General features: G+C 41.5%; 1 protein-coding gene across 6 annotated transcripts in view; it reads right to left on the reverse strand.

The window, feature by feature from the left end:
- The window catches only part of MAGI2 (membrane associated guanylate kinase, WW and PDZ domain containing 2), a 132945-nt gene that overhangs the window by 43233 nt on the left and 73531 nt on the right, over window positions 1-16181 (reverse strand). For all 6 annotated transcript variants that reach the window (XM_039354511.1, XM_039354508.1, XM_039354507.1 and 3 more), the window contains 2 exons: window positions 7526-7774; window positions 634-819 (listed from right to left, as the gene is read on the reverse strand). In XM_039354511.1, the coding sequence (XP_039210445.1) occupies window positions 634-819; window positions 7526-7774 (435 nt within the window). The remainder of the gene's footprint in view (window positions 1-633; window positions 820-7525; window positions 7775-16181) is intronic.

The raw sequence follows: 16181 nt of genomic DNA on the forward strand, positions 1-16181 counted from the left end.
GCTCTTTGAGTGTGGTTGTTTTCTAGAAGACATTTCATGACCTAAATTAGGTAATATTATAATAATAATAAAGTTGGAAGGGACCTTGGAGGTCATCTAGTCCAACCCCTGATCAGGCAGGAAACCCTACACCATTTCGGACAAATGGCTGTCCAGTCTCTTCTTAAAAACTTCCAGTGTTGAAGCATTCACCGCTTCTGGAGGCAGGTTGTTCCACTGGTTAATTGTTCTAACTGTCAGGAAGTTTCTCCTTAGTTCTAGGTTGCTTCTCTCCTTGGTTAGTTTCCATCCATTGCTTCTTGTCCTGCCTTCAGGCGCTTTGGAGAACAGCTTGACTCCCTCTTCTTTGGGGCAGCCCCTGAGATATTGGAAGACTGCTATCCTGTCCCCCCTCGTTCTTCTCTTCGTTAAACTAGACATACCCAATTCCAGCAACCGTTCCTTATATGTTTTAGCCTCCAGTCCCCCTTATCAGTATCCATCATGGTCTGCAGGGGTCCAGCAATACCGTTGATATAATGTTGGGCCCTGCCCACCCCACTGAAAATCTCTCCCCTTTCCCAGGAGAGCCGTTGGGATTAATTGGTTCCTCCGTCAAGTTCCCTCCTGGATTTTTAAGGGTCAAGGACTTACCTTCCTGAGGAATGATGCGAAGAGTTACGCTAAGGCCAGCATCTTTAATTAGCTTCACAATATCGGCGTGAGGCATGTTAATAATGGACTGGCCATTCACAGCTAAGATCCGGTCTCCAACTTTCAATTTCGCACAGCGATCAGCAGGACTCCCTTCAATTATCCTCCCTATTTTATGGGGTACGGCTGGAAGACAAAAGAAGGGGTAGATAAGAGGCAAGCAACAGATACAATATTTATAGACAGACAAAATGGCTCTCCCTGGAAAATGTCTAGACTCTAGACCAGGGGTAGGCAACCTTGGCTCTTTTATGATTCGTGGACTTCAACTCCCAGAATTCCTGAGCCAGCCACGCTGAGGGGAAAGGGAGAGGTTTCCAAGCTGAGCCATGCTGGCTCAGGAATTCTGGGAGTTGAAGTCCACGAGTCAGAAAGCGGCCTAGGCCTAGACCAGGGGTAGGCAACCTTGGCTCTTTTATGACTCGTGGACTTCAACTCCCAGAATTCCTGAGCCAGCATGGCTCAGCTTGGAAACCTCTCCCTTTCCCCTCAGCATGGCTGGCTCAGGAATTCTGGGAGTTGAAGTCCACGAGTCATAAAAGAGCCAAGGTTGCCTACCCCTGCTCTAGACCGAGCTTGCCCAAGTTCTCCTAGCTGTTCCTGCCCTAGTTATTTTCTCTTTGTCCTTTGGTTTCTTCACCGCCTGAGCTTCCACTGTCATCTTGGTTGTTTTCTTTCAACACTTCAGCTGTTATTGGAAGGAATGACAACAATGAGGGGGCGTATTTTCAAAACCCCTACCGTCTATTAGAAATGCATCTTCTCTTGAAGATCCATCAGAAGACAAAAGAGCTTCTCATAGCCCTGTCTTTGCTGAAGGTGACAATGGCACAGACTAGGTACAAAAATCCTTCAGTTGTCTACATTGTGGAAGTCTACAGCTTCATGGTGGCCCCGCTTGCAAGTTCTCTCAAGATGGCTGAGCGAACGTAAGAGATTGCCCCATCATAGATACAAAATGTATGGCACTTTCAGCAGGCTGTCCCCTGGAAACTAGCTGGACAGAAACAATTCAACGATGGTTACAACTACCCGTTGCAGGGCAATCCTACAAAAAGACAAGCTTCCTCTCTGTTCAAAAGTAGTGGTATCATGATTGCTTCTCACCAGTAGACAAAACCTGCACTGGATGCTGTAACATGATTGAACACGGAGAAGAATCCCAAAAGATATATATATCATGGGATGGGGGTGGGGGTGTGGAAATAACAAAAATAACAGCAATAACAACAACTCGATCATTTCTACAACCAGAGCATTTTGTGGTGACCCAGTGGTTAGAATGCAGTATTGCAGGCTGACTGCCCACTGCCAGCAGTTCGATCCTGACCAGCTCAAGGTTTACTCAGCCTTCCATCTTTCTGAGGTCGGTGAAATGAGGACCCAGATTGTTGGGGGCAATAAAGCACTGTGAAGCGGTATATAAGACTAAGTACTATTTCTATTTCAGTTCTGGCCACTCTTGAACACACAAACCCAAGCTCTCAAAACATATTAAGGCAGGAGTCTTCAAACTTGGCCCTTTTATGACTTGTGGACTTCAACTCCCAGAATTCCTCAGACAGGCACGGTGGCTGAGGAATTCTAGGAGTTGAAGTCCACAAGTCATAAAAGGGCCAAGTTTGAAGACCCCTGTATTAAGGCCTTAAAAAACCCACTACTTGGATTATTAGCTATTCACATACAAAACATTTCTGAATACAGTTGTTTCCATTTAGGCTGTTGATTTATGTTTAGGTGGGTCTTAATTGTTTTATTCTTTTTTATGGATTTTATAGGCTGCTCCAAATCTTCTGGAGTGGCTGGCACATATTAAAACAAATAAATTAAAGAGGTGCCAGACTTCATTTCAGTGTAGAACTGGGCAAAGAATTTTTTTTTCAATGCCATGTTGTTGATACATTACGGATGTTTGTGTTGCTAATGCCAACTAAATCTAAATCTGTACTTATTGAACAAATTACCATGCAATTCAGTTATGAAGGAAACTTATAGAATGTAGCTGATTTTTAAAATATGAGCATATATATTTGCAAAAATGTTGGAATAATTAGGAGATTACTGCCTCTGGTGTAGAGCAGAAGAGTCACCTCACAGAGTCACATATGAAGAAAGAAAGAAAGAAAGAAAGAAAGAAAGAAAGAAAGAAAGAAAGAAAGAAAGAGAGAAAGAGAGAGAGGGGGGGAGAGAGAGAGAAAGGAGAAAAAGGAAGGAAGAAGAAAGAAAGAAAAAGAAAGAAAGAAAGAAAGAAAGAAAGAAAGAAAGAAAGAAAGAAAGAAAGAAAGAAAGAAAAAGATCCCTAAGGATCTAAAAATGGAATAGAGATTTCACCAGTCCATTAATTTCCAGAATTCCTCTCAAGCTACATAAGGGTGTCTTGACCAATTATCAGTTAAATACATCTACAAATGATTGTCTCTCCTGTTCTTTTTTATTTTTGCTTAATCCCATGTTCTCATATCTAAACTTTCAACAGCGGGATGACAGCTACACTACAAAGAAATCCAGAACATGTTAATTCCTTGTAGCCAGTCACCTAGTGTTGGCCTTTCCGACTTCTTCCATTGACAGTAGACCATGATGCCTTATTAGATACAATTAGGGTCACCCAACTTTGCACAAGATGATCCTTCTAATACCGCTGATTTTTCACCAGCCTGTTTCACAAATTTTGGGCTCCATCGTGGTCCCAAGTCAAGGACAGTCTATAAACCCTTCGACTTTAGCCACCCAAAATGTAAATCAAAAAGTAGCGCTATTGAGCAGAGAACGTCAATCAAAAAATAGCACTAATGAGCAGAACTTTCTGCCGGAGGAAGCGCCAGTGTTGAACGCTGGGTTACACTGAGCAAGAATCTGCCCCTTTGGTATGTGTGTGTGTGTGTGCGTGCGCGCGCTTTGTGGCTTTGTGAGAGTCCAACGCCAGTCTCTCCTTTTGATCACAGTGATGGATTTTGCCCCAATAATGGGCTCTTAAATTCTTAAATTCAATGTGGGTGCCTACGAAGATCCTGGATAATGGCAGCGATGCTGCTGATTTGCATCGCTGCTAAAGAAATGACTTCGGGCTAAATCCAGCTTACATTTATCTAGTCTAGGACAGTGAAATATTATTACTTTCAGCACAGATGAAATAATTCTCGTGCTCTCCTCCCCCCCTCCCTCCACTGCCTTTTTCACTCATCTATTCGTTTTGACAGAAAGCGCATAAAACATGCAGGTACTTGCTGTTTAATTTTTTTTAAAGCCCGAAGAATCTTCCAGGGGACGGGCTCGTAAATCAGCAGATATTTATTTACCGAAAGCAGAGAAGAGCTGTCTAGTCCTTTTTCCTATCTTTTTTTTTTTTTTAAAAAAAATCCTTTTCATTCTCTTTCCAGTTAAAAAGAAAAAAAAGTGGAGCCTAAGTTTCTCTGGCAAAATAGCCAGACAGGGCAATTTTGAGCAGTTAAATGGACGGAAAAAGAAGACAAATGATCAAACCTTGACCTGCTGAATTATAGGTAAAGCAGTTGTATCATAGATACACTCAGATCGGCAATTTTTTTTTAAAAAAAGACTGCCTTCCCATGATTGGTTAGGAGTGTGAATGGGTTTCTGGGCGTGGATGTTTTAGGGTTAATGGAACTCTACAAAGAGATATTTGCGCAGAGGCCGTAATCAAGGTGTTTTCTAGGTATGCATTGCAAAAGAGAATTTCAGAGTGAAAGATTTTCCGTCCTTTCTTCCTCCAGAACAAGGATCTGCTTAGTCTGATTGAAAGCGACTGCAATAGAGAGAAGCAAAAATGCAAACCCGGTGTTTGCTTTTCCAGACAATAATTTAGTAAAAAAAAAAAAAAATGTCAACCAAAATATAGCGTATCTGTCTGCCTGCCTGCCTATCTCTCTCTCTCTCTCTCTCTCTCTCTCTCTCTCTCTCTCACACACACACACACACACACAAACACACATCTATCTATATTTTATATATTTATCTATATCTGTCTATCTATAATCTGTCTATCTGTGTCTATCTATCTGTCTTCTATCTATATTTTATCTATTTATCTATATCTATCATCTATCTATGTCTTTCTCTCTCTCTCTTTATATATATCAATCTATTATATATATCAATCTATCATTTCTCTCTCTCTTTCTTTCTTTCTCTTTCCTTTTTCTTTCTTTCATCACCTCTCTCTCTCTCTCTCTCTATCTTTTATCTCTTTATCTATATCTATCTATCATCTATCTGTCTACCTGTCTTTCTCTCTCTCTCTTTATATATTTCAATCTATATTTATATCTCAATCTATATTTATATATATCAATCTCTATCATCTTTTTTCTTTCTTTCTCTCTTTCTTCCTTTTTCTTTCTTTCATCTATCTATCTATCTATCTATCTAATTAACTTCTATCTATATTTTATCTCTTTATCTATATCTATCATCTATCTATCTATCTGTCTTTCTCTCTATATATATATCAATCTATATTTATATATATCAATCTCTATCATCTTTCTTTCTTTCTTTCTTTCTTTCTTTTTCTTCCTTCCTTCCTTTTCTTTCTTTCATCATCTCTCTCTCTCAATCTATCACCTATCATATCTATCTATCTATCTATCTATCTATCTATCTATCTATCTATCTATCTATCTATCTATCTATCTATCTATCTATCTATATCATCATCTATCATCTTAATCTATACATTTCTCTCTCTCTTTAAAATTTCTCATTTCATTCGTTGGGGAGAGACAGCAACTACTTGTAAGTGAGGGATGGCTAATAAGCAATATCCTGCAACCCATGGCCAGCTGGCCTGAAACAATCACAGGTTTCTCGTAAACCTGTAGTTAAGTACGGTAAATATTGCTGATTTTGATAAGGATACGATCCTCAAGAAAGCCTTGAGTACGGATGGAAATATTAGAGGAGAACACTGAAATACAGTGGGCACAATCCAGAGAAAGTTAACTATGAAATCAATGGGGCTTAAGTGCTGATCTCTGAGCTTAAATCTCATTGATTTCAACTGAACATAAGCTCACTTAGCTTTCTCTTGATTGTATCCAGTGACGTCTTCCAGCCTGGGTCTTCTGGTATGTAAGGCTGAGAACGACTCTGGATCCCACTAAATTCTCAAAACATCAAGCTTGCATCAAGGGAACTGCAAACAAACAAACAAAACCCAAGGGAAATTTCTACCATGAAATCCAAGTTCAGGTATGAACGTCAACAGATCATACAAAATATATTCTCGAAAGGGGTTTTTCAGCTTCATCTCCTGCATGCCGAAGAGACGGGGCAGCCATTTTCCCAAAATGCTACACGGCTCTCATCCTTGAGCAGGAGTTGGACTAGACACTAGAGCAGGGGTGTCAAACTCAAATTTCATTGAGGGCCGCATCAGCATTGTGGTTGCCCTTAGGGGGCTGGGTGGGTGTGGCCATGATGGGTGCGGCCTACTGGGTGGGCGTGGATGGAGTGGGTTTTGCCTACTGGGTGGGCATGGCCAACTCTACATCGTTCGTGTCAAGGGGGCCTGGGCAGGAGTGGGACAGATCTGAGGGTCTCTGGCAGAAGGGAGTGGGACCGGGGCAAGCGCCAAGGCATGGTCCATTTCTTCATTCCTCACAAAGGGGGACACCTCCCCAGCATGCACCCAGGGGCCGGGGCCGACGCAGCAGGGGCTGGTTCCTCGCTGTTTCCGGACGGCCTTGTGGAGCTAAGACTAAATGCGTTTCAGCATAGATGGCCACCACAAAATTGTACATTGGCTCCCGGCCGGCCTGGGCCAGGGCCAAGGCAGCGGGAGCCGTTCCCTCACTGTTTCCAGGATGGCTTCGCGGGCCGCATGAAACCACTTTGTGGGCTGCATTCGGCCCCCGGCCCTTGTGTTTGACATGTCTGCACTAGAGGATCTCCAAAGTACCTTCTAACCTTATTATTCTATCTCCTATGCCATTTTAAAAGACAAGGAAAGCACATCTCTAATTCCTCTTCATCCTTTTCCAAGGGGAGCCATTAATGCTGCAATTTAATACTATGTGAATTATCAGGCAGATTGCCCCTTTAGCACAAGGGTGAACGATTCACAAAGTCCTATTCCCATGATGAATTTCTGACTCTCTCCCATTAGAATTTTTTTTTTTTGGTCATAAGTGACAGGTAAGTGCACAAATTGTAAAAAAACAGTAATTCAACACGAGTAATTTAACAAGACTTCCTTTTCCAAAAACAGCACCGTAAGGACATACTGTACTAAGTGCATTTTACGCTGCCTAACATTTTCGTCTTTCTGACTCTGATGAGGCCGGCAAATAGCTAACCTGGGTTCTTTATGCCCTGCTTGAGAGATGTGATGCTTAATATTTATTCCTTCCTTTAGAGCTGCAGAGCCTGACCCAGATGGAAACATTAGCACCTGGATAGGGAACTCTTTAAATCTTGCGTGTTTGGGAATGACCACATTTGAAACAGACGACCCAGTGAACTTGTCCCAAAGGTGCTTTTTCAAAAGGCCACTGGACTTTGCTGTTTCCGGCAGGCGTTGAAGAAGTCAGAACTGAAGAAGCTTCTTGGATGGAAAGCGAAACATCTTCAAGAAGAAAGTCCAGTGGTCTTTTGAAAAAGCACCTTTCGGACAGCCATGCCCTGAATGACTCTCCATTGACATAAACCCAGTGAAATAATTGATCTCATTGATTCCAACGACATCAAGAGAGAGTCAATGCTGAACACTACGGTTAAATAGTCGGCAACTATCGTTGCTGGCAACATAGCTTGTTCGGGGGTTTTACTAAAGGGCTCGCAGAAACAAGATTTAACAGAAGGTTTAACTCACCCATCGTCGACCCAGACTCGGGCCTGTTTAAGGAGCTAATGATAACGAATCCAAATCCTTCGTTTTCTTTCCGATGGATGACGACGTCGCTGGTTGGCACGCCATGCGAAGGGAAGCTCTCGGGGGGTGTAGCATTGTTGCTGGACGCAACGTGATTGCTGTTAGCGTACGTAGCATAGTCGCTTCTGGGAGAACTGTGGTGGGTGGACACGGAGCCTGGACTTCTGCCGTTTTCTGGACACGGTTCCCCTGGAGAAAGAAAAAAAGACATTAACCAGAATCAGAGATATTTTTTTTTTTTGCATTCCATGGTGGCGCAGTGGTGAGAATGCAGTATTGCAAGCTAACTCTGCCAAATGCCAGGAGTTCGATCCTGACCAGTTCCAGGTTGACTTAGCCTTCCAGCCTTTAGAAAGCACTTGTCTCTGAAGTTGCCAAGAGTTGGACATAACTCAACAGTTACAACCACCAAAAGTGTCTTGCCCAAAGCACATGCCAATAAACGCAACACTATTGATTCTTACATGACTATAACAGGTTGGTTCTTGTTCTGCCCCAGGTAGCTAACAGAGTGAGACACCCCCCCCCTTTTCATGTTTTGAAAATGGCTATCATGTCACCTCCTAAGTCTTCTAATCATTAGGCTGCATATTTCTAGTTTTCTTAACTGGTCATCGTATGGTTAGGAAATACATATACACTAGAAAGGTTTTCCCTTCCCTGTTTCTGCATTAGGAAAAAACTGGAGGGAGTTAAATGGCCTCGATCCAGCTAAAATTAGTAATATTTAATTGAAAACCAAGGGGCAAATTAATTGAAACTAATTTAATCATCAGAAGCTGCATTTCTACATTCACTTAGCCAGAAACAATACCAAAGGACTTCCAGCCGCCAAGGATGCTATCCCACTGTTCATCAAGTTTAGCTTGATTAATTTAATTTAATAATTTTAAGCAATTTTAACTGGACCGGTTTCTCATTTTATTTTTAATAATGAATGATGACAACGGTCACCAGTCTGGGAAAAAAACCCTGACATAAACTAATTACAGTAGCATGCTATTGATTTTATGCGAATGAGAATAAAATTAAAAATCGTTCATAGAAAAAACAAAACGTTTATAAATGAACAGGAGAAGAATGCTGATATCCTAATTCCAGTTTCCTGCTTGAGCAAGGGGTTGGACTAGATCTCCAACGTCCCTTCCAGCTCTGTTATTCTTAGCTGAGTCCCATCAGAGAAACCAACATTTTCTTAATTACAGAATAACTGGGAAGAGGAAGAAGAAGAAGAAGAAGAAGAGGAAGAAGAAAAAGAAGGAAGAGGAGGAGGAGGAAGAAGAAGAAGGAAGAGGAGGAGGAAGAAGAAGGAAGAGGAGGAGGAGGAGGAAGAGAAAGAAGAAGAAGAAGGAAGAGGAGGAGGAGGAAGAAGAAGCAGAAGAAGGAAGAGGAGGAGGAAGAAGAAGGAAGAGGAGGAGGAGGAGGAAGAGAAAGAAGAAGAAGAAGGAAGAGGAGGAGGAGGAAGAAGAAGAAGGAAGAGGAAGAGAAATAAGAAGAAGAGGAGGAGGAGGAAGAGGAATAAGATGAAAAAGAAGAAGAAGAAGAAGAAGAAGAGGAGGAGGAGGAGGAGGAGGAGGAGGAAGAAGAAGAAGAAGGGGAAGAAGAAGGAAGAGGAGAAGGAGGAAGAGAAAGAAGAAGGAAGAGGAGGAGGAGGAAGAGAAATAAGAAGAAGAAGGAAGAGGAGGAGGAGGAAGAGGAATAAGACGAAAAAGAAGAAGAAGAAGAAGAAGAGGAGGAGGAGGAGGAAGAGGAGGAGGAGAAGGAGGAGGAAGAAGAGGAAGAAGAAGAGAAAGAAGAAGAAGAGGAAGAAGAAGAAGAGGAAATAGAGGAAGAGGAGGAGGAGCCCACAGTCCTCCTTCTCGCAAATCTCCCTCCTTTGTAGCACTGATGATGTTACCTAGTTTGGGTAATGAAACGTCTGCAAGAAAACAACCAAGCTCAGAGAGAGCACCAAGGACTTTTGATGAATGTGAGATTCTCAAAGCTTTTTGAGGGACCAACCTTGTTATAAAGGTCGTCAAAGAGTTGTAATTAAGTGTGAGGAGCAAGAATGAGACGTTCGTAGTGGCTACTGTGACGAAAATAGATCTTTCTAAACGGAAGGAACGGCCACAGCAAACACAACTCAGCGCAAGCAACCGTCAAGGGACACACTTCGTACCAAACCTTTTCCAAAATCAAAATCCACCTGATGCTGAGGGCATCTCTCACTAGCCTGACTGCCTAGAAAATAAACTCATGCGGTTATGGCGGCTGGTTCAAGGAAACAATCAACCACATTGAACAAGACAAATTCCACATTAGGAATTATTAGGAAAAAAAAACACACACGCGGTAGATTGTGCTCGGAAGCCTTCCGTCATCGCTAGACAGCTGTGAAAAAAAAGGCAAATTCCATTTTAGGCACCATTAGGCAAGGCGTTGCAAATAAAATGGCTAATGAAATAATGTTCAAAAAGATAGCTGTGTTCCCCAGTTGCAGCAAAAACCAATGCGCAGTGGAGGCAATCCCTTTAAGGCTGCTGGCAGAATTCACGCATTAATCTTTCAGGCACGACAGACCTTGGTCCCTTTTTAATACAGTAATCATTGTAAACCCCCCTGTGTTGCAGCCACCCTCACCAAGTTTCAGTGTTCCCATTTGGAAGAAGGATAGCAATTTTCAGAGGTATGATTCAAGTTTTAAATAGCACTTATATACTGCTTTATAGTGCTTTACAGTCCTCTCTTAAGCTGTTTACAGTGTCAGCATTTTGCCCCCGACAACCTAGATTAGGGGTGTCAAACTCGCATCGTCACGCGACGTGTCACGACATATCGCGACTTTTTCCCCATTACTGGCAATGGGTTGGGCGCGGTTTTATTTATTTTATTTTATTTTTAAAATTTATAAGCCGCCCCACTCCCGGAGGACTCTGGGTGGCTAACAATAAAAAACACATAAAACATAACAAAACAAACAGTACAAGAACAGTCATCCAGGGGTCAGATTTCATAAACCCCAGGCCTGCTGGAAAAGCCAGGTCTTAAGCAGCTTACGGAAAACCAACAGGGTGGAAGCGGTCCTAATCTCCGGGGGGAGCTGGTTCCAAAATGTGGGCGCCATCACAGAAAAAGCCCTCCTCCGCGGCCCCGCCAAATGGCACTGCTTGGCTGACGGGACCTGAAGGAGGCCCAGCCTGTGGGATCTAACCGGACGAAGGGAACTATGAGGTAGTAGGCGGTCTCGCTATGCTATGATGCATCTGGCCTGTGAGCCGGCAGTTTGACACTCCTGACCTAGATCCTTATTTTACCCACCTCAGAAGGGTGGAAGGCTGGGTCAACCTAGAGCTGGTCAGGATCGAACTCCTGGCAGTGGGCAGTGTTTGCCTGCAATACTGCATTCTAACCACTGCGCCACCACGGCAGAGGTAGCAATAGCACTTAGACATATATACAGCTTCACAGTGCTTTACAGCCCTCTCTAAGAGTTTACAGAGTCAGGATATTGTCCCCAACAATCTGGTTCCTCATTTTACCCACCTGGGAAGGGTGGAAGGCTGGGTCAACCTGGAACTGGTCAGGATCGAACTCTTGGCAGTGGGCAGAATTAGTCTGCAATATTGCATTCTAACCACTGTGTCACCACGGCTTCTAAAGAATGATGGACCATCTTTGGAAGCTCCAAGGACACCAGAGTGATATCATTCCTTTGAAAACCCTCAGAAAGAAGTCTTATTTTCCCACCGGATAAACACAGCAGTGTTTTCTTCTTGACAAGAGCCCTTGCTCCATACAGGTGACCAAAACTGAGTCCAAAATTTCTGTGGCTAAGCGAGACAGTTGTTCAGTGAGTTTTGCCCCATTTTACAACCTTTCTTGCCACCGTTGTTAAGTGAATCACTGCCGTTGTTAAGTTACAAACCCAGTTGTTAAGTGAATCTGGTGTTGTGATTCCTCGCCAGCCAGTGGACCCGGCAGCTGAGTCTGAGGAATCAGAGGAGGAGGAGGAAGGGCCTGGAGTGACATCAGAGTCAGAGGAAGGCTCTAAGGAGCTCCAAGACTTACAGTCGGAGGAGGAGGCTGGCCCCTCTACTCACGCTCAAGCTGAGACACAGCTGTGCTGGGAGCCTGAGTTGGACAGTGATGAAGAACAGCTGGGACAAATCCCGGATGCACAAATGCGCAGGCAAGAGAAGCGAGTAGGACAGAGGAATGCAATGGGGCAGCTCCAAAGGCAAAGGAGAAGGCATTAGGAAGCCACGCCTTGGCTGAATTATAAAAGGTAAGGTGTGCTGGCGGCTAGCTTTTAGCCATCCAGCTGGGGAAGTGTCAGAGCCGTGGAGCGCAGCGTGCATCAGCTGGCCCGCGGCTCGAAAATCCCTTCCCGGGCAAAGGGAAGGGACAGAGAGTGCAGGGATAGAGGTAGAACCCCTGAACCCCCTCTGGATTTGTTTCTAGAGGGGGTGAAAGGAGTGTTCCCTCGGAGCTCCTGCTGATCTCCGCCTCCCAGCTGTTTTTGCTTCCTAGGAAGCAAAAGAAACCGCCGCTTCTATCTCCGTGTTTATAGCATTCTGGTGAGTAATTTTTAAACGGACGGAGCAGTTTAAAGGATTTTTTGTTATAATTTAGGTGTTTATTTTTTTTATTTTTTGATTTCTACTATTATTCCTCCTTTTTTTGTTATATTAGTGAAAGGATTTAAGATGGCGCTTTGAAAGTGTCGGAGTTTTTTTTTCCTTTCTCTTTTGTTTTACTTTCCCTTTTTAAGGACTGGTTTTGCTTTTACTTTTGCTTTTGGCTTAGAATTTTTTCTTTTGAATTGTTTGCTCTTTTATTTTTTATTCTTTGGATTTACTCTGGACTTTCAAGGACTATAGTTTCTCTCTTTTTAAAAATTTTTTTCTTTTTTTTCCCTCCTCCCTTCCTGGCTGGAGGGGAAAGGGAAGTGACAATTGTGCTTTTTAAAATGGCTTCAAAGAGGCAGCAGCCTTCCTCAATACCCAAGGTTATTTCTTCTCCTATAACTTCCACTGCACAGTTACAACAACAATCTAAACATGTACCACCGGCTCAGCCACCACCCTCCCCTCCTCTATCTGGACTTTCAGCACAAGAGGTTAGAGGCATAATGGGAGAGATTGTAGTTCAAATGAGAGAGGAAATGAATCAATTTGTCTCACAGATTAAATCAGAAATTAAATCTGATCTCAAAGAAGAGATAACGGGGATAAAGACTAAATTGCAAGAAAACAATAATGAATTACGACAAGATATACTGGCAGCTGTTTCAGGTTTGGCTACTGTGGTGGTTAAGCTCGATGCAAGGCTTGAGGAAGTGGAAGACAAAGTTGACTCTTTGGATGACAAAATTCAAGATGTGGAAAGGAAGGTGGACTCCTCACAAGAAGATATTTTGATGTTTCAGTACAGACAAATGGAGTATGCCCTGAGGATCAGAGGCCTCAAGGAAGATGTGAATCAAGATTTGGTGGAGGTGGTCCTTACTGATCTGGCGCTGGCCTTGGATATGGATAAAGGAGAATTACAGAGAGAAGTGGAAAAAATTTATAGGCTCAACTCCTGGATTGCTAAGCAGAAGAACTTGCCTAGAGATGTGGTGATTTATTTTACAAAGAAGTCCCTGCGGAATGAGATTATACAAGCTTTTACAATAAAAGATTTCAGATTGCTGCCCAAGATGTCATCATTCTAAAGGAAATCCCATCCAAAATTTTAAGAAGCAGGAAAGACTTTGCTTTTTTAACCAATGAGCTTAAAGCTAGATCGATGCCATTTAGATGGGAAATTCCGATGGGTATTGTTTTGAGCCATGCTGGGACACGCTACAGATTGAACACAGTTGACAAAGCTAGAGATTTTTATACTTCGGTCCTGGGTGCAGGCTCAACCTCATCTGGTCGGAAATCTCTGAGTGGCAAGGAAGTTGAGCAGCAATCTGAGGCATTAGATTTGGTTTCCGCTGGGATGATAGAAGCTGTAAAGCAACGCCAGACGGAGGTTAAAGAGCAGAGGATGACCCGTGCAGCCTATAAGCGTAAAGAGAAGGAGCAACGTAAAAAAGAGCCTAAAGAGAGTTCTCCTGGAAGTGCATCACCGCCGGTGGGAGGAGCAAGACCCAAGAGTTATGCAACACACGCAGCTCTTTCAGAGTTTGATGGTGTCTTCTCCAGGCTGCGTGCCAAGGGAGATGGCAAAGTTTTTGACCTGGAATGTTAATGGATTGAATTCTCCTCAGAAACGCAAAAAAATCTTTTATTATTTGAAGCAACATACTAATGATGTTATTTGCTTACAGGAAACTCATATTTTACTTAAAGATCAGAAATATTTAGTTAATGCTCGTTTGGGATCTCATTTTATATCTTCTGCTCCTGGGAAGAAAGGGGGAGTTGTTATATATGTTAAACAAAACCTACCAGCTTGTCTGGTAGAATCAGATCCCCAGGGGAGATATGTGATGATTGAACTTGGTATTTATGGTAAGAAAATACTTATAGTTGGACTTTACGCTCCAAATCAACAACAGGAACAATTTTATAAGCAGTTACATCAAAAAATAACATTGTTTGATTATAGATCAGTGGTATTAATGGGTGATTGGAATGGTGTCTTAGATATACAAAAGGACAAGAAAGGTTCCTCTCCTTTTCTTAAACAAGCAAGGCTACCTAAAGCCTTTTTTGATATGAAAGAAGACTGGGAATTAAGGGATTATTGGCGGGAACGTAACCAAGAGGAGAGAGACTTTACTTTTTTTTCTGATAGACACCAATCTTTTTCAAGAATTGACTTTTTCTTGATTACCACGGACTTGTATAATAAAGTAAAGAATGTAAAGATTTTTCCTAGATCACTGACGGATCATAGTCCAGTTTGGATGGAGCTGATTCAAGAGAAAGAGGAAAGAAGATCCTGGAGAGTTAATGAAAATTTGTTTAGACAAGAGAAGAATGTTCAAAAATTAAAGGAGTGTTTAAAGGACTATTTTGCTTTGAATATGTACAAGGGGACTTCAATGTCAATGGTATGGGATGCAGGTAAAGCATTTATGCGCGGTGTTTTGATAAAAATGAATAATTTTTATAAGCGAAATCAGATTCAGAAACGTAGAGAACTTGAAGATGAAATTAAATTAAAAGAAAGGGCTTTGATTCTAAATCCTTCTGATGAAAGTACTAAAGAATCTGTAAAGTTATTAAGGTCACAATTTAATATGTTGATAGCAGATCAAGCTGCAACCAACTTATTATTTATGAAACAAAATACATTTTGTAATGCTAATAAGCCGGGGAGATGGTTGGCTTATCAATTAAGAAAGAAACAGAGACAGAGAATAATAGAGAAAATAAATTACAAGGGTAAACTAGTTTCTCAGAAGGAATTAATTAAAAAATCTTTTTTGGATTATTATCAAAACTTATATAAATCTACTAATGTACAATTGTTAGATATAAATAAATATTTAGCTGAGGCAAGTTTTCCTAAACTGACTGAGGATCAGAAATATGAAATTAATGGCTTAATTACTAAGGAGGAAATTGCCTCAGCAATTCAACAATTGAAATTAGGGAAAGCACCGGGTACGGATGGGTTAACAGCTGTTTATTATAAAGCTTTAATGGAGGAGATGATCCAACCATTAAATGATCTTTTTAATGGTATCTTACAGGGTTTAGAGATTCCTCCTTCATGGCGTAGTGCCTTTATATCATTGATTCCAAAGGAGGATCAAGATCTTACTTTACCAAAAAATTATAGGCCTATATCTCTTTTAAACGTGGATTATAAGATATTTGTAAAAATTTTGGTAAATAGGCTTATGAGGGTGGTGCATCATCTTGTGCATAAAGATCAATCAGGGTTTATAACAGGAAGGTATATGAAAAACAATGTTAGACAAATTATTAATCTATTAGAATACTTAGATAAGAACAACCAAGTTCCTGCAGGGCTCATATTTTTAGATGCTGAAAAAGCATTTGACCAATTGAATTGGCATTTTATGCTAAGAGTAATGGAAGAAATGAATTTTGGTGAAAACATATTACAAGCCCTTAAGGTAATATATCAAAAACAAACAGCACAACTTATTGTTAATGGAGGTCTTTCGGAGGTTTTCACAATAGAGAAAGGTACTAGACAGGGGTGTCCTTTATCGCCATTGTTGTTTGTTTTAACATTGGAAATATTATTGATCAAAATTCGAGAGTCTCAGGAAATTAAAGGAATATATGTTAATAAAAAAGAATATAAGTTAAGAGCTTTTGCGGATGACTTGGTTGTTACTTTGTCGCAACCTGATTATTCTGTAGTAAACTTATTACAGTTGATTCATCATTATGGCTTGGTCTCGGGTTTTAAGATTAATGTAAATAAGACCAAAATTTTACCTAAAAATATGTCTAGTCAGGAGAAGCAGATTTTGACTAACCTGACGGGTTTTGAGATTGTTAATAAGGTAAAATATTTGGGGGTGATGTTGTCTGTTTCTAATGTAAAATTATTTAAAAATAATTATGAAAGGTTGTGGGTCAGGGTACAGAAGGACTTGAAGAACTGGGAAAAGTTGCAATTATCCCTCATGGGAAGA

The sequence above is a fragment of the Crotalus tigris genome, unplaced genomic scaffold, assembly GCF_016545835.1.
Source record: "Crotalus tigris isolate CLP2741 ecotype Arizona unplaced genomic scaffold, ASM1654583v1 scf7180000018553.2237530, whole genome shotgun sequence".
Lineage (NCBI taxonomy): Eukaryota > Metazoa > Chordata > Lepidosauria > Squamata > Viperidae > Crotalus > Crotalus tigris.